Source organism: Coloeus monedula (assembly GCF_965178545.1).
Source record: "Coloeus monedula genome assembly, chromosome: 20".
Classification (NCBI taxonomy): Eukaryota; Metazoa; Chordata; class Aves; order Passeriformes; family Corvidae; genus Coloeus; species Coloeus monedula.
The window spans coordinates 2958571-2976674 of NC_138800.1; the positions used below are offsets into that span (position 1 = coordinate 2958571).

General features: G+C 44.4%; 1 protein-coding gene across 1 annotated transcript; it reads right to left on the bottom strand.

The window, feature by feature from the left end:
- Nucleotides 1-420: 420 nt before the first annotated feature.
- On the bottom strand, nucleotides 421-17243 carry RCC1L (RCC1 like). Its single transcript, XM_082294555.1, has 11 exons — nucleotides 16939-17243; nucleotides 15642-15771; nucleotides 13058-13186; nucleotides 12147-12213; nucleotides 11011-11062; nucleotides 9320-9404; nucleotides 8115-8296; nucleotides 6616-6700; nucleotides 5503-5676; nucleotides 4035-4120; nucleotides 421-2467 (listed from the first exon to the last, which is right to left on the bottom strand). The coding sequence occupies exons 1-11, from the start codon at nucleotides 17203-17205 to the stop codon at nucleotides 2390-2392; spliced, it is 1335 nt and encodes a 444-aa protein (XP_082150681.1). The 5' UTR covers nucleotides 17206-17243; the 3' UTR covers nucleotides 421-2389.
- Nucleotides 17244-18104: the final 861 nt, after the last annotated feature.

Genomic DNA, 18104 nt, shown 5'->3' on the forward strand with positions numbered 1-18104 from the left:
ACTGTTAGACTTCTGTTTAGACATACTAATTCCTCATTACCTTGCTCTGTTTCATTGGCAATAAAATAATTTCCCCAACATGAGTCTGCTGTGCCCATGATGGTAACAGGTGAGGCCCTGCCCTTGTTCCAACCCAGATGCTTTCCTTCAGATTCTCTCTCCCTGTCCTGTTGATGGAGGAGGGATGACAGAGCAGGTTGGGGGGCACCTGGCCAAGATCAAAATGCTCCCCCCGCACTGTGAACAAAACATGGGTAAGTGCTGGTGCTTGCCAGACTGCCCTCACTGCCACTGACCTTGGTCCCACCAAGCAACATGTCTGAGAATGCCCACAACCACTATAATGAAGGCACAAACACCCCGCCTGCATTAAGTCATACAACACTTCTATTTAGGGCTGAAGACCTCACTGGCATCTCATTAACACACGGAATTTGCAATTTATTGCACAGCAAGAATGCAACACAAAGACTCAACCCAGCTCTTCAGAAGGCCCAGCCCCAAGGTGCATTGTCTAACAGCTGTGAATGAGAGCAGCTGAGAGCCCAGCACTAACCAGCCCACCTCAACAGCAACATCCATGAAAAGAATTGTTTGCAACACCTTTCTTACCAGTTTTTTTTCTCCATGGTTTAATAAGCCTCCTCAAGTTGAAAGGGCATAGCTACTCCCATGAGGCCAACAAGACATGATTGTGCACCTCAAATTGCCCAAGTCACATGCAGAATCAGGTACAAATTAACGCCAACCAAATGGGAGTTCAGAGCAGTGAAGGTCTGCCAGTTTCAGAGTAGCTTTCTGTTCTGCCTCAACCCACCCAGAAATACCTGTTAACAGGAACGTCAACAACAACTCAAGAGATGTGTCTCTATTTCCCTGTACTTTGGTTCACCTTTCCTGTATTTTATGCAAAGCCCTTCAAAACTTATTTAATCAAGGTAAAGTTTACACACAGACTTTTGGCACAGAATTTCATCTAATGAAGCCAAAATGTATGTGGTGTCCCCTGGGGCCATGGATGCAATGCCTGACTACAACACTATCAGTCCTGCAGGTATGGAGGTGGCTCAGCTGACAGAAGTGGTTTCCTGTCACTTAAGTGTGAACCAAAATGCTGCAGTTCAAATGCAGATCTGATCAATGCATGAGCAGATCATGTTAAAGAATATTCCTATTACTACTGATAAAGATTTTATAATCACTTAATTGAAAATCTACTAGCTTGGATTTCACCAAAATAGTTTGCACAACTCTGCCCGATGTTTGGAGTGTTTCACAGGAGACAGTTTCCCATGCTTGGGTGTGAGACTGGGAAAGTGCCTGCTTCAGATACACACAGCTGTTGCATCCCACCTCTATCAGCTTACCGCTGAGAAGGTACCAAGGAATGAAGCTCTGCTTCTTACCCATTAAGACTCCTCCTCCTGCTAAGCAATCCTGAAAACCCTAGCAAATTGTAACTCAGAGCCACCATACCACTGAAAACAGAGTAGGGAATCCCCAAAAAGATCAAAGGCAGTGATGTGTGATCAGCACAAAGAGACAAAGGTACCTGAGGGGCGGTGAGCACTGCTCACATCCATGCCTGAGCACTGATTTTGCAGGTAGCTGATTGGGACTTTGTTTCCAGCCTCCCTCAATAGGCTAGATGGGCTTCCATCACCATCCATCTGCCCTCCTGCACCACAGAGAGCCTGCTGTCCTATTTAACAGTACTTACCCCTGCAAACAGGTTCTTACTCTTTGAATGTGTTCCTTTGGTGTTCAGCCTTTAGCACTAATACAGAAAGCCTTTAACAGTCCATAGAAACATCACTGCCTCAAGGCCAGGGCTGTGCAACCACCCGTGCATCCAGTCTCTGCAGAGGACAACAGCCTGGGCACAGTGCAGCTGAGGGTGGCCACTGAGGACAGCTGTGCTGGGCTTCAACAGCCAGCATGACCTCTTTTCCACATTAAAAATAGCAATAAAAAACCACCCAACATTTCCCTTGAGAAATAGTTTGGCTCTGCCCAACACTAACACTCCAGAGCTGGTGACAAGAGATGTCCATATGTCAATGTCCTGTGCTGTAGATTTCACCCCATGCCAGTCTTCCTTAAAGGAGATGCTCTTCATGCACAGAGGGGCTCACCAGCTTGGGGCTGGGCCTCAGGTTCTCTGGGAGCTCATCACGAACGAGCCAGAGCACTCCTTGCATTTCCACACTCCTCGGGGAATGTGCTTCTTTTCTGCAGCCAGGCCAGAGCATTTCGATGATGCAGGGATGACAATAACCCAGACACTGGTATGGCTGTCTCTGCTCACAGTCACTTGGTTTCATAGAATCGAAGATCGTCACCAAGTCCCTGCATCGCCCTGGTACAGTGCTGAGGCCCAGCAGCATTCCTAGGTAAAAGACCTGACCATGCTTACCATATGATCAACTCCACATGCCACATCCACCACCTCACCGGGTACAGTCACCTGGATGAAACACATGAGAGTGGGTTATTTATCAAGCTGGTACTTTGCACCTGATACTTCCTATTTCTCATCCTCCCCCTGCTCAACATGCCAGCTAGTTTCACAGGGATTTGTACCAATGCAAGTGCCAACTTAAAAGCATGGAAAGAGCAAGATTCAGCACCAGGCAGGCTTGTGCATTGAGCTGTGAAATATTCCTCTTTCTCCTTCACAGAAGCACATAAAACTTTGGAAGGAGAAAGAAGAGCAGGCTCACTAGCAGACAGTGAGGAGATTGTAGCCTCAGCCCATCTGTTCAGCAGCAGAAGCAGCACGACTGAACAGAGCATAATCTAGACATTAGGAAGAGGATCTGCCCAAACACCACAGGGATTTGCCTCTTCTCTCATCAGCAAGAACTGGAACAAGGCAAAGGCTCAACTCAGCCTAAGGCAGTTTGTGCTTTGATGCTAAGAGAGCAGCGCCTCACTCCTGAAGTTACAGCTTATTCACTTAAAAGTGACTTCAAACTTCAGGAAAGCAGAGTCTAAAAAAGCGAGATGTTCCTTAGAGCTAAGAGAGAGGACAGCAGCTAGTTCTAGAGCAGGAGGTCACAGACAAGGATCCCAGCACATTGCCACAGTACTGTCAGACAGGAGCTGGCTGTCTTAAAGAGCATAACCCCCAATGTTTACATTTGGGGAAGTGAATTCAGAGATTCCACTCAGCTACAGCACTGTGATTTTAGGCAAATGTTCAAGAGCTGGTCTGGCTTTGTTCATTTTTAAACAAATAAGAAAGCATACTACAGAAGCACATTTACTGCAAGTTCAGATACAATGACAGGGACTCCAGGGTGGTCCAACTGATTGCCTCCCTCATCTCCTACTTGGCCTTCCTGAAGACCACAAGGATCTGTTAGACTGAATGCTGAACTCCAGAGCCAAAGACTCTTCTACATCCAATGAGTCTGGCTCTCAGAGCCACCTGGGAGGAAGCAGTGGAACTGGAAGCACTGTGAAACAGCTACAAATATGGTTAAGTAAGGATCTCCTACTGTAACCTGACAGTCAGCCCAATGACCCACCACCACAAGTGGGAAGGAAGCCCACCACTATGTGGACCTCTAGCCACTACAGACCAAAATGTTCACCTAATTTAGATGAGTAATGATTCGGACAGATGACCAATACTGATGATTTTCTTTGCAGCACATACAAAGAGAAGCACAGGTTAGAAGGGGAAGGAAGAGGCAGTAGGGGTAGCAGGCAGATGACGGTGGACAGGAAGGAGATGAGAACTGTTTAGATGTGGTGGCACAGCACCAGATGCTGTTTTAGGATTCGAAATCATTACTGGCACAGCAGACTAAAAGGTTTACTGAATACCTCCATCCCCAAGCAGGCTACACAAGGACCTCTGGAAAACAAAGCACTTCTACAGTCATTTTAGGCTTTCACTTCTTTCAGAATTACTCAACACAGCAAATTGCAGCAAAAAAACCACATAGCAAATGACAGTCCTTTTCCTTAGGATAACAAAAACTAGCCAAAGAATGTACTCTTGGCCTTAATACCACCATCCTTACTCTCCACGGGAAATACTGGTCTTCCATTCTTCCAGTTCCCAGGCACCCTCTTAGATTCTTCCCCCATACAAACAATTCTCCTCTGTCTACACAGGATAAAAAAAAAATAGAAAAGAACTGAGTCATTAAAAAGGAAGAATTCTATTTGTGATGCTGGCAAATGTGGCTACAGTGTTTCTGGGAGTACACAGGGTTATACAAGCAGTATGACAGCTACTAGATTTGCTTCAAGGTACAATGAATGTACTTGTGTTTGGAGAAAATGATGCCTAATGAGCAATACAAGAAGCAAGTTCTGTGCACAAGTCTTTGTTTCCCCCTCTTACAACACTTGCTTTGGAATTTTATTTGAAGAAAGAGTGCAGCAGCAGAAATTCCAGGGAATCATTTGTGAAGTGAATAATTTGTGCTGAAAGTTAAGACAACTGCAGCTGGTCTGTATCAGCTATCAGCAGAGCAAATCCAGTAAGCAAGGCAGTGAGAGCTGTCCCAAGCCATCACCTAGGGACTGCTTATTTGACTGCCTGACAGAAGTGACCTTCTAATGACAGCTAGAGAAAAGCAAAAACTTGTGTTCAGCAGAGTCAAAGAGTTTTAAGCTCCTCAGGAAAACACACACATCTCAGAAGTGTCTGGATCAGCTCCACAGCAGAGACAACCAAAATACAATCTATAACATAACATATAACAATTTATATAAATAACAATGTAATCAGAACACCATTTCTAACTCTTTCTGAATACCAAGGAGAGCCCACTTACAAGCACCCTGCAACGAAACTGACAGTATCACACATACCACTTGCCCCAAAGGACCCAGCCCTGGCACTTTTCCCTGCTGGCAGCTGGATCTCTGAACTGCTGCCTGATGTTAAATGACTTTCAAATTTCAAACCCTTCAAAGGCTGCGAACCCACACAGGGTGCACAGAGCACAGTATCATACCCTTTGCATATTAAATGCTTGGGTCTGCCCACCTGCGGCTGCTAACTCAGTTGGCCAGAAATGCCAAGAAACTCTGGTATCTAGCTTCACTTAGACACAGTTTTAGTTTGTTCATTTATCACATAAATTTCTGCTGCTGCTAAAGTGCAGCAGACTGATTCTATTCCCTGATTCTATACAGGGAAATGAAAAAAACCTTCTGGATTTTCTGTTTGAGAAAACTTTTTTTTTGTCTTGGACAAATAACACTTTCTTAATGAAAGCATAAGTTAGCACAAAACACATGCCAGAAACCATGCTGACACCTGTAAATGTGCTGTCTGGCTCCCTGATGCTGCATTCCAGTGTGTCTTCAGTTTCAAGAAAGATGGGTGCACTTTCTATGGTGTGGGGGGTTTTGTTTGGGGTTTTTTTTTGGTTTGGTTTGGTTGGGGTTTTTTTGGTTTTTTTTTTTTTTCTCTTTTCTTTTCTGCAAGTAACACAGCAACATGACCTCTCCATGATAGTAGGATGAGAAACTTACTTGTAAGTGCCGCAAACTGGCTGAGTCCACAGCGAACATGAGCAACACGGATGTCCGGACTGAAGTCTGACCAGCCAAAAAGGCTGGGTGGGATCATCTCTGGCACTGCTGTCTCTATTAGGTTTGGTCCTTTCCCAAGAATTCCATATCCCCAGACAAAAACATTTCCTTCCTCTGTATTACAATAAGAACACATTCTGTAACAAAGTCTGTGCTTGTGAAATTCATGCCATGACCAAGAGTTAAATCAGAACCAAAGGGATATTTTCCTTTCTTCCAGCTCAGTCTAACACTTTTTGATTATTTAAAATCTGCAAATAATGCGTTCCCATCCAAATGCCTCAACTTTTTCCTAAGCTATGCAAGCAAATCACAGCTTTCTCCTTTGATGCATGCCCAAACCAGCAGCTGGCTGTCACTCTGCCTGGCATTCTGCCTTAAGCTGGGTGCCTGGGAAAGGCAGCAGTTGGACAGCATAAGAACGAGTAAGTTTCTGTGTCAGCTAGCTCTGTTCCCTTCATACTAGAAGCTCAAGTATCTGGTCATCACAATAATCCCATTATAAATATGAACATCTTCCTTGAGATAATCCTTCAAGAAAGTAATACAATCCCTTCCCTCATTCCTTCATGCAGCAACCCTCCAGCTATGCTCCCCAGCCACTAACAGTCCAAGGAACAGTCACTAAGGACCTGCTGCACAGTTTCACTGATCTCAGAACTTTCTACTTTCCATCGTAGTTCATGATTTATAAACATGTCGGATTCATAAGGAGTCTGAAGGGTTCTACTTTCTCTCAAGTGTTGCCCTACTTCCTCCCTATATCCATACTCATTATAGGCCTGTATGACCAGCAAAAGAGATCAGAAGAGCAAACAGCTGCCATGCTCTTGCTCTAGTCTGCAGAAGTGCTCACAACAGCACACACTGGAAGCAGTGCTCTGCACTAGTGAAAACAACTCCTCTAGTACATTCTTAAATCACATGTTTCTCAGTCTCCCAGCTTTCCATATAACATCCAGTATCTCCCCATTTCCAGAAAACAAGATACTTGTTTCATAATGTTACAATCCACCTGTTACGCAGCCTTGCACTAAAGTTGCACTAACTCACCTGTTAGCACAACATTGCCAGTCCCTCCACAGGCAGCCTCCTTTATCTTCCCAATCTTGAATGGCAAATGCCTGGGAACATTCACCTGTACAAGATTGCAGAAGAGTTGTTAAAGACAAGGTAAACTGCAAACTAGACATACATTTTAACCTGTTCTCTAGTTCTGGTTAAAGCTTACATACACTGGATTCCTGATACAACCTTTATTGCCTGAATAATGAGTGCATGTCCCAAAATTAAAAAAAAAAACCTACTGGAAATTCATTAAGACGAGGACAAGGTAGAAAAAGTTACCTACTGGAAAGTTTACATGCACGGCAACAAGGCTGGGAATGACTAATATCTGCTTCTTATCCCTGGCTTTTAAAGTCAAACACAATGGGGAAGTCAATAGGTGAGCGTGTCTTCAAGTTTTCACAGTGGATTAGATCACTAAAATTCAGTCTGCAGTGGCATTTTTTAACATACTAGGGAAAAATCACTTGAAGCAAATTGCACTTATTTGGTACAGTCCAACACAACAGATACATACACAGCTTGACACATGTAAAGAGCAATCTTTGATTTCACAGCTCTGCCATTCTACACTTTGGATTGCATCTATATTTTAGCTAAGACTCTCATTTTTGGCAAACATGTCATTCATCCGTTTCAGATGCCACCGACCTCCATCATGCACCCAGCCAGGAAAACTGCTACACTGCATGACCTGATTCTTGTCCTCAGGCCTTATGGGTTTCGGCATTTAGCCTTACATTAAGGTTACATCAGGAGAGGCACAGGAAACAAAGCTTTCTAAAATTTTGCTAAAGCTATTCTAATACAATTGTCTGCTCTTAGCCATCTGCCAAGAGTAGCTTGAGTATTGATTAATTTCCTGACTCCATTTCCTAAAGTAGCTGTAACATGACACCAACTGCCTAGTTACCTCAGTAGTACAATGCCTAGTGTGAAGCCAGCACTCTACCAATGCCCCATGTAAGTTTACTCAAAAAAAACCTCTTATCTGTGAGACACTGGAATTTGTTTAGGACTCAGTTATAAACCCACAAAGGATGTCCATGAAAAATTCACCAGCGTACAGGTTGACTAGAAGGGACTTCCAAGGGCCAGCACCATGCTCAAAGTAGGACCACTTGAAATCCTACATTAGCCAGCCAAAAAACTAATTCCTGTCCTGAAATTAGCCAAAGTACTTGAGCTGGGTCTCAATTTGGTGCAAAGTCCATGGGATGGAGAAAAAGAACATGGAGTTCTTGGACTAACAAACTGGGGTGAGGTGACACAAGCCTTTGTCTATCAAAGCAGGGAAACACACTGCCCCCTAAAACTACACAAACATGTCAGGTCGGTTTTGTAAGATTAGGTAAAAGCAGCCTGCTAGTGATGTTTGTGTCTGCTGTCAAAAGCATCCAGAACAGGGAGAAGCATGTAATTTTTAACTCTGTGTACAGCAGCTGAACTGAAACATATAAAAACACACCCTCAGGTCAACTGACCTGTGTGGTTTCTGTGACAGATGCCAACTGCAAGTATTCTGAATTTCCCCAACCAAAGACATCTCCTTCATCTGAAACAGCCAGACAACAGTCCCCATAGGAAGAGACCTGGATAATGTTTACTCCAGCAATGTCACCACGCAACTTAGTAGGAACACTGGTGATATTATAGTGTCCAAGACCTGAAAAGAAAAAAAGTAGAGATTATGAAGAATTTGTTTCCAGACACACTTTTAATGCCTGCATAGGACCACTTTTGTCACGTTATAACAAAATCACCCTTCCTCTGAAATAAATCTTTCTGTCCATACTCCTTAATTACCAGCTGCAACAGACAAGTAGCCACAAACACCATTTCCACTAGCCAAAGCCACGTCTCTGAAGTACACAACAACTTCACACAATCACACCCTGAAGAGTGTCATATCTCTTGTCTGCACGGACCAAAGTGCTTGAAGAACAATAACCAATCCAGGCAGATATCCCAACAGAGATGAAGTTTCACAAACTGGCTGCATCCTGACTTCTGCAAGGAGAGCCATGAGTGACAGCACACTGCAATCAGTTAGACAACAGCAGGGGAGATGGCAAAAGAGGCTGGGAAGCAAACGCTTTACATGACAAATTGCTGCCTGGAGAAGAGACCAGAATGTAGGTGACAGAAAGCTGGGTTACAGTATATTGGTACGAAAGAATCATGGGAAGAACTCAGCTTTGGGAGCAGCAAAAGGAATAAACAGCAGGAATGACTGTGAGGAAGAAGTTCTCTGAAGCAAAAGCCACCATGAAAAGGGCCTGCCCAAGAATCCCATGCTAAAACATGCAGCAGCTACCAAAGGGCTCATCAGTTCAAAAGAACAGAACAGACCCTGAAACAAGAATCAGGAAGGCAAATCCACCACCAAAATGAAGAGCAAAGCTGCCCATGTCCACTTCCACATCCCGTCAGAAGCTTTAAACAGCAGATACACGCTCCTCCAACTGCATGCTTGGATTGCCAGGGCAGCATCCTAAAGGTCTTCAAAAACTGAACTGGATTGTCTCAGTTTGGTTACACAAGAATACTGAAAACATCTACACACGTGGGAACATAGCAGCCCCTTTCTGTCCACACATGCATGACAAATACACATCACAACTTCTCAATTAGGACAGCTTGCTCTATTCATCAGTTCCCTGAAAAGCAAGCTGAGCTGAGTTCCTACCTGTTTGTCCATCAGCTCCCCATCCACATGCATAGATTGTACCTTTCTTGGTTCTAAACAGACTGTGGTCCTGCCCACACACAACCTGCACACAAACAAAATGTCAGAGCTAGTCAGGAAAGGTCACTTGTTCAGACTCTATTTAGTGAAGCATTACCAGCAGATAAATTGAGCAATGAACCTCTATAATGTCCATCAGTTCAGATTTTGACCTTTCTCTCCTGATCAAATGGCTCTAGAGAAAGGGCCAAGAACTATAAGATACAACACAGAAAACAGCAGAATTTTCTTTATGGAAAGTGATGCTACAGTCAATTTGTTCTAAGATCCAAAACAAGGAAAGAAAGCTTGATTCAGCAGTAGAACACAATGAAACAGAAAAGAGTAAGTAAGAGCTCTCCCTTCACAGGATGCTAACCACACGATTCTTGATGCCAGCTACGAACTGCTATGGATTCTTTGCCATGTAAGCACTCTAGGCACACAGCTGTTCTCAAATCTACATTTATGTTGAACTAGCCATCATGTCTGCCATAGGCTTGGCATGCATTAAAGCCAAGCAAAAAGCCATTCAAAAGCAGCCATTAAAAATTAACCGAAGATTAAAGGGATTTAATCATCAAGTTAAGAGAGTGACTAACAATATTAAGCACATAACTGCTGTTATCAAAGTACAAACAGGTACAGAGTATTCAACCCCCCTGGGAAAAAAAAAAAAAAAAGTGAAAAGTCCAAACAGAAGTTTACAAGCCTAATTCAAAACAGTTTCAGGATGAACCACAGCACAGTCTCATCAGGTGGACATAAATCAATGACCCTTCCTTGGAACGGGAGCACTGTTTGCCCACAGAGTATGGCTACAGGGCCACAGACATACCAAGAAACTGCTCCTGTGCCTGAGAATACTGCAGCCATGGCCAGTTTTTCTGCTGCCCTGCAGTCTCTTGCTCTCCTAGGAACCTGACCTAGAGAAATGCTGGCTAGTCTAAGTGGATGGTTTCACATCTCATCATTTTTGAAAAGGCAAAGACAGAATTCAATCTCCTAAGCAATATTAAAGTGACAAAGGGGAACAAGAAATCACGACAGGAAGAGAGTAGGGGAGTGGAGAGCCCAGAAATGGACACAGTACTCCAAGTGTAGCTGAGCAGAAAGGAAGAATCACCTCCCTGACCTGCAGGTAACACTCCTCCTAATGCAGCCCAGGGTATCATTAGCCTTCTCTACAGCAAGGGCACATTGCTGGGTCATGGTCAACCTGGTGGACCCTAGGGCCTTTTCTGCACAGCTGCCTCCCAGAAAGTCAGCCCATGGTGGTGTCTGAAATTGCTCTTCACCAGCAACAGGACTGGCCCTTTCCACTGCTGAACTTGATGAGGTTCATGTAGGCCCATTTCTCCAGCCTCTGGATGGCAGCACTACCCTCTGGTTTATCACTGGTTCAAAGACTCCTCCCGAGTTGTACATCATCTGCTATCTGCTATCTGCTGACGGAACACTCTGCGATCCAGATCACTAGTGAAAATGTAAACAGGATTGGATCCCGGATCCCTGGGGTATAGCACTTGTTACTGGTTTCAACTTGGCTTTGAGCCAATGACTGCCACCCTCTGAGCTCAGCTGTTCAGCTGTTTTTCCATTCTTTTCAGGATTTTCTCAATTCTTTTCAGGAGTTCAGATGATCCTCTTACCTGGACGACTCTGCTGTCAAATTCCTTCAGCTGATGAATGAGATGGCTTCCACTGGACACCAAACAACCACCAAGAAGAGAAAAGGCAACACAGAGGATTTCAGAAGACTGCAACTGAAAAACACAAAGGTAACCTGCCTCTACTGAAAGCCACTTTACTATCACAAGTAGAGAAATTTGTTCACATATAGTTTCACTGCAAAATATCTGCACGAAGAAGGAACATAATTCTACATTCTCTTATTTAGGAAGTTAAGAACTGTCACTTTTAATATAAGCTCTTGTGGGAATTGGGGGTAGGAAGACAGTCTCAAAGACAGTCCCTAGTCTAGAACGAGCAGAGACACTATGAAATACTGTAGTACCCACATAAACACTACACTGAACTAGACATAAATCAGATATCCCAGAGTACAGTGTAGTGCTAACATCCCTGTCATTTTTTCACAATACCAGGAATTATGAATAATGCAATGACTGACTTCCAGTACCAAGACTAACAAATGCTACCTAATTACAGCTATTTTCTCAAACTTTACTGACCAAGTGTTCTGGATTACAGACAGAAAAATGAACGAGGCTTTTTTTAGTCCTGCTAGGCAATCAGAAACTCAATATATTCCCACTATTCACTTACTCTATCATACAGAGCACTTTGAGCATATGCTTTGGTGAGACCCACAAAAAACCCAATCAAGGAAAAGCACTACAGACTCAGAGGCAGTTGCAGCAGAGACTTAACAAGAGGATGCCTCTTTCCTAAATGGCGCTTCTAACACCCTGAGGAACAGCACATGCACTCTGAGCAGCTAAAGGGAGAAAGCCCAACTATAACACCAATTACCTCAAGCAATTTATGAAGGCTGTGTTCTCTGACTATGCCCTGCAAGAACTGTCCCATGCTGACATTCTTTTGTCTCATGAATGTGGTCAGCAGAGTGCTAGTGCCCAGCCTGGGTTCAAAGTCAAGCTGCTTGTATGACACCTGCAGCACAAAAGCCTGTTCTCAGACTCCTTAATCTTAAATGGCATGCTTATACTACTAGACCTTTTCCACCTTCAGGCTTTTCTGCAGGGTTGTTTTCTTGCAATTATGTTTTCAACATTAACAAAGTTCAGGATCTTTGAATTCTCACCTGTAAATTTCATCTTCAACAACCTTCCGGCCACACTGTCCATAAGAATTGTTTCCCATTGTGAAAACTGAAAACCAATGAAAAAACACACCAGTTTTATTACTGCCCAATCCCCTGAAAGCCTCTTTTCAGGTCCACAAAATATTTTCATGTGGTTCTAAGTCTGAAAGGTAGAGCACAGCAATGTAAAAATTGGCACAAGCTTTTTTCAAAGTAAGTCCACTCAAATTAAAGTGACTGAATCCATTGTCACCAACAACACCCAGCAGTATTGTTGCAGGCACAGCAGCAGTACCTGGAGCCCAATGTCCGTCAGGAATTGCCTAGTTCATCCTGCTGTTGTCAAGGAGACTCAGAAATAGATCAGCATTTCCACAAGAGTGAGAATCAACCAACCAACCAGCTAACCCACTAAGAAGCTGCACTGGATCATTCGGTGCAGCACTGAAGCCACTGCACCAGAGAGTTCCCAGAGATGTGGAGCGACAATCCACGAACGGAATCTTCTCTATAAAGGAGTATTAATTATTTAATTGTTTTTATAAACAAAGCACTCTGGGGCTTCAAGGGGAAGTAACACAGGAGTACAGGCACAGTCACCCAAATCTGTGTTCAAAAACACATCTGAGTGAACAAGACAAACAAGCTGCAGTCAGCCAGGCCTGGGGCTAGAGAAACAAATCTTGTAGTAAAAAAGCTCCCAGCACATTTACAACTTGAGCCAAGCAGAGCTCATAGCTCTCCCTCGCAGAAGTAATCCCACAAAGGCCAACAGCTGCCTGCATCCTATTTACAGTGCAGACAGCCCACCTGGGATCCAGTTCTAAAGGATAGAAGACAATTTTTTTCAAGCTTTTAGTAAAAGCATAGCCAGGCATCCCTTGACATCATCAGCACAAACAACACTGTACCTCCTTCACTATCTGTCAGGACCAGGGAATGGGCTCTCCCACAGGACACTTGCAAGACCCGAGTTTGCTGCGGCTTCTCCAGCGGTAATGGAATTGGAGATGGCTCCAAGACATATTCGTAGCCCTTAGCTTAAGAAAGGGAGAACAATTTTAAGTCAGTAGCTTCAACAAAGTAAATTAAACATATATTTGCTGATCCTGTTGTAGATTCACACACTCACTTCTGCTTTGTTATAAAAGCAGATGCATTTTAGAAAGCCAAGATACTAACCAAAGAGGCTGACAGGGATTTATCACAGAGGGAGGGAGAAGGTGAAAGCCATGGAGACAGCTAAAGCCAATAATCACTGCCTAAACAAAAGTCCACCATACCTAGAGGGTGAATGTTATTGAGGCTTCAGGTAGCAGAATTGAGAAACTGATGCTTTCATCTACTTGTGCAACCACTTTGGTGAATACAGCTGGATTACCAGAGCTTAACATCATGAACAAGTATTCTGTGCAGCTGGGGATATTGCAAACAAGGTACAAGAGCAACAATCACAAAAATCAGAAAAAGTGAACAAAAAAATCTTAGTGCTTCGTATTTAAAGAACAGTAGATTACAGGCACTTTCAGAAAAAAGGAATGCAAGAAAGACTACACAGGCTAGGTCCATAGGGAATGAGACATCTAACATTTATGAAAAATGACATGCCGTACTTTAAAAAGACTTAGCAACTTGAAGAACATTTAACCAGTTACAGTCAACTGGGACGGGGGGGAGGGGGAAGAACAGTAAAACATAAATCAATGCTAGGGAAAAGTTCAAGGGGAGATAAAAAGCCTTGATCTCAAAGTCACTGCAATAGGTGAAATCAAATCCCAGAGGACCCAAAGCAGTATTGTACACAGGCAGCAGTGTTTTACTGGTTCTCACTGCCTTCAATAAAAATAAAAACAAAAAAAACCCCACCCAAATTTAAAAAAATAATAAATTTAAAACGCTACACATGGTCTTTTGCAGTAAGACACTACTGGATGTGAGGACAGGTAGCTTGCCAATAATGGGCATCTGCCATGCAATAGAGCAGGAGCTAAAAGGCAGCCAACTCTCTACATGTCTAGAAACACTTGGAAGTCACAAAGCAAAAAAACTTTTTCCTCTCTCTGTTCCCTTCAGCAGAAAGACACAAGCTACTGGGACCTGTAATAACCATCACTGACAGCTGAGGGGATTTGGAGAAAAGAGACAATGAGGTGGCTAAGGAACATGGGGGTGAGTGTGAAATATCAGTAGGTTGGATACAACCATCTAAAAGTCAGAAGGCTGCAAATTCCCTTGAAAATGAAGCATCTACATCAACACAGTGTTGGAAGCAGCAGGCACCAAAGCAATGAGCGAAACATCTCAAAAGAAAACTTGCCTGGGGGACATTAAACATGGAGCAGTAGCAATCCCAAAGATCTTCAACACATTTTCAACCAATCTTGCCAAACACACTCTTACTTAACACGGCTTGAACGGCAAAACTATTTAACCTATTTCTAGATTCTCTGACAAAAATAATCTCCAGGTCAGAAAAACAACGTAATTGCAAGACACTCCTGAGACATCAGCACGTACAAAACTAAGACCCACCAAGAGCTGAAACCTTTAAAAGCAGAAGTGAGCACAAGTTTCTGCAGCCCCTGCATTTTGCAGCTGCTGTTTAAGCACACACTTGCTATGTGTACGCACTCTTACAGAACTACCCAGTGTGCCAGCACAAAGCAGCACCATTCAAACCTCAACATGCTGCACTGTAACTGAAATTGTCTTTTACTTCTCCACAAAGTTTAATCTTCTGCCCGTATCAGACACACCCTAACTTCAGAGATTTACATGCTTATACACCATAATGAGAAAAACTGCTTTTATGGTGATTTTCCTCAACTGTTTATGGAAGAATGTCTACACAGTCAGCCATTCTATGAGGAAAGTTTGTGTTTTTCCTATCTGTCTTTGGTGGAAAGTGGCAATGTTCTGCACAGAAATCACCATCTTAAACGAGTTCGAGAGCCTGGTGTAAGACAAAATGACTGAAAACATATTTTTCCTTCAAAATGCAACTTGCTATTAAAATAATTTTAAAAGAAACCCTACAGCTTTCACAAAAACCCCATTGACTGGATAAAAAAAACTAACTGGGGAGGGAAGGAGGACTAAAGGACTTTAGTTTTTAAGTGCAAAGGCAGCAGAAGTGAGCAAACTGTCCTGCCAAAATACCTCTATTAACTAGACTGTGTCTACTATCAAACTATAGATTCAAAGCCACAAATTAACCAACAAGTTAGTGTGCTTTGCAGAATAAATAGCTACATTCCTGTCTGGATGAAACTGGCAAGTGTAGCGTACAGAACCAAGGCACACACTGACCAATTAAAAAGCACACAAAAACACAGATAAATTTCAGAAAAAGATCTGCTTAAAAAAATAAAGCACAGTCTGGGACTGCATCAAAGCCTCCTGATGTTTTTCACACTTCCAAACACATGAAGTTTCCTATACCACAGGCATACAGCAGTGCCAATCTGTAAGTTTTTAAAACACTTAAATCCTTACTTTGATCTCTTCTGCTTCTCTGGAATCCAAGCTGGGAATCCTTGTTGAGCCCCATGCCCCACACTTTGGTGATGTCTCTGGTATTAGAAGCCAGCAGTGTGAACCCATAACCGCAGGCAGCAGATGTTATCTTTGAAGACAGACAAAACCCACACTATTCAGTTAGAAACTGTGGCTTAGAAAAGCAAATTTCACTCCAGCTACTTGTTCATCAGCATTCATTCATTAAGATACATGCACATGTAGCCCAAATTCATTACATGTATGGTCTTGCAAAAATTATCAGAAAAAGTCTTCTGTGACAAGCACAATGGTGAAAACTCAGGTCCAATGTTTCTGCCTTACAGCTTTGGTTTTGTGTGCATACATCTTTATTTCTGTGTTAACTTGGCCCACACAACACCACAGAAAGACCTGTTTGCTGATGTGCATCCACAGATTAAAAAAACACCAAACCAAACCAAACACAGAAAGATATAGAGATATTAAGAGAATAACATGTTTTACTCCTTTTGACAAAGAAAAGCCCAGAATAAGAGCCACATAAGGAGCAAGGGTGGTCACTTGGTTTGTTCGGCCTGGAGAAATGGGAGTCCGAGGTCAGATCTCACTGGGGCCTGCAGCTCCTCCCGAGGGGCACCTCCGATCTCTGCTCTGGGACCAGGGACAGGACCCGAGGGAACCGCAGGAGCTGTGCCACGGAAGCCTTAGATTGGATATCAGGGAAACGCTCTTCCCCCAGAGGGTGGTCGGGCACTGAATGGTCACGATCCCAAGGCCTCAAGGAGCGTTTGGACAAGTCTCTCGGGTGCAGAGTGGGATCGCTGGGGTGTCCTGAGCAGGGCCAGGAGCTGGACTCCATGATCCTCCCGGGTCCCTTCCAACTCAAGATACTCTACGAACGCTCTGACTTTCTCTGCGCTAGACAGCAGAACACGCGTGAAACACGTAGGCAAAAGAATAACATGATTTTCAACACAAGCTTCCCATTTGTCAGGTGGGAGAAGCCACGGACCCACTGAAAGAGGCCCATTTTATCTGGCAAATGCTCTTCAGAGCCTAGCTCTCTAATGCCTCTGACAAAATTACAAATACATATTTTCTAAACTATATGCTGCTGCAGTTAAAACAGTAATCATCCCAAGCAATACCACTATATAGATAAAAAACACTGAATCAAGGCAAAGCCTTCAAACCCGATCCACTAACGCCGTTCTCGGCTGCGATAAGCCCTGACCAAGCTCCGGAGGCCGGGGGAGGGGGACACGTTGTCTCTACTTTATTGATGAAAGCCCACCTTCTCCTCTGTCTCCAAGCGGTACGGCGTGGGTTGGATGCGCCGCGGCTTCTTCCAGCCCGCGTCCGGCCTCACAAAGCTAGGGACGCCCAGGGCGCCCGAGTAGCTGAAGCCCCACACGAACACGCGGTCCTTGCGCCTGGCCGCCTTCCCCGCGTACTGGAACACCGGGGCGGCCTCCTCGGCCTCCCGCAGCTGGCGGGTTCTCGGCGGCCCCGCCGCCACGCCCAGGCCCCTGCAGAGCAGCCGCCGCGCCACCCCCGCCATGGCTTCCCTCAGGCCGCCGCCATCTTGCCTCTCCCCCACACGCGCGCCCGCGCAGCGTCACCGCCCCAGCGCGCACGCGACCGGCGGCGGCGTCGCCGCGCGCTTCTCTTAAAGGGGCCACACCTCCCTTTGAAGGGCCCACACTCCCCCAGAGCCTGAGGTGGATGTGAACCTGTCGCCGGACCGGAGCCTGCAGCCAGGCCCAAACTCAAATCTAAACCTACACCCAGACCTACACCTAAATCTAAACACACCCCCAGACCCTAATATGGACTTAGACGCAGAGCCAAACCACTGTCAAGAAAATTAATCCAGAAACACCAGAGGTTTATGTCCAAAAAGGACACAGAGGAGTCCCGTAACTTTATTTGAATAGAGGCCATGGGGTATTTCCCATGGGGTCTCTCAAGTTGTTGGAGGACAAAGCCTCCTTTTTATCCTAATAGTCCAGCTGCATTTCTTTCTCTCTTCCCCCATTGGCTGAGGTACATGAGAGGTACAGGCTTCCTGAACCACCTAACACAAACCCCCTTTCTAATGTGTATCCCTGCCCCCCTTTTCTTCTTCCTTGTGTCTCTGTTCTTTTTCTCTAGGTCCAGGGATTTAGCTCGGCCTTGAGTGAGTAACGGTTTGTGTCAATTAGTGGAATTCCTATGGAATTTATGGTTCCTCCCATTGCTTCTTTCAGTATCTGGCTTTATCTACCAGCAGACCCACAGTTTGTTTGTAAAGACAAATCTATCTCATTCCTTTCACTAAGATCAAAACTCAAACTCAGGCCCAAACCTACATGTAGACACAGACCCATCCCAAACCCAAACTGAGATCATACCCAAACCCAGCCCCGTCTGGCACAGCGATGACAGGGCTGGCTGTGGTGGCAGCCAAATCCTGCCGCC

Coding starts and splice junctions, on each gene's coding strand:
- RCC1L (XM_082294555.1), bottom strand. CDS start 17,205: ATGGCGGGGGTGGCGCGGCGGCTGCTCTGCAGGGGCCTGGGCGTGGCG. Junction 13,187..15,641: donor GAGAAGCAGAAGAGATCAAA/GTAAGGATTTAA, acceptor CCCTTTCTTAAG/CTAAGGGCTACGAATATGTC. Junction 12,214..13,057: donor CCTGACAGATAGTGAAGGAG/GTACAGTGTTGT, acceptor ATTGGTTTTCAG/TTTTCACAATGGGAAACAAT.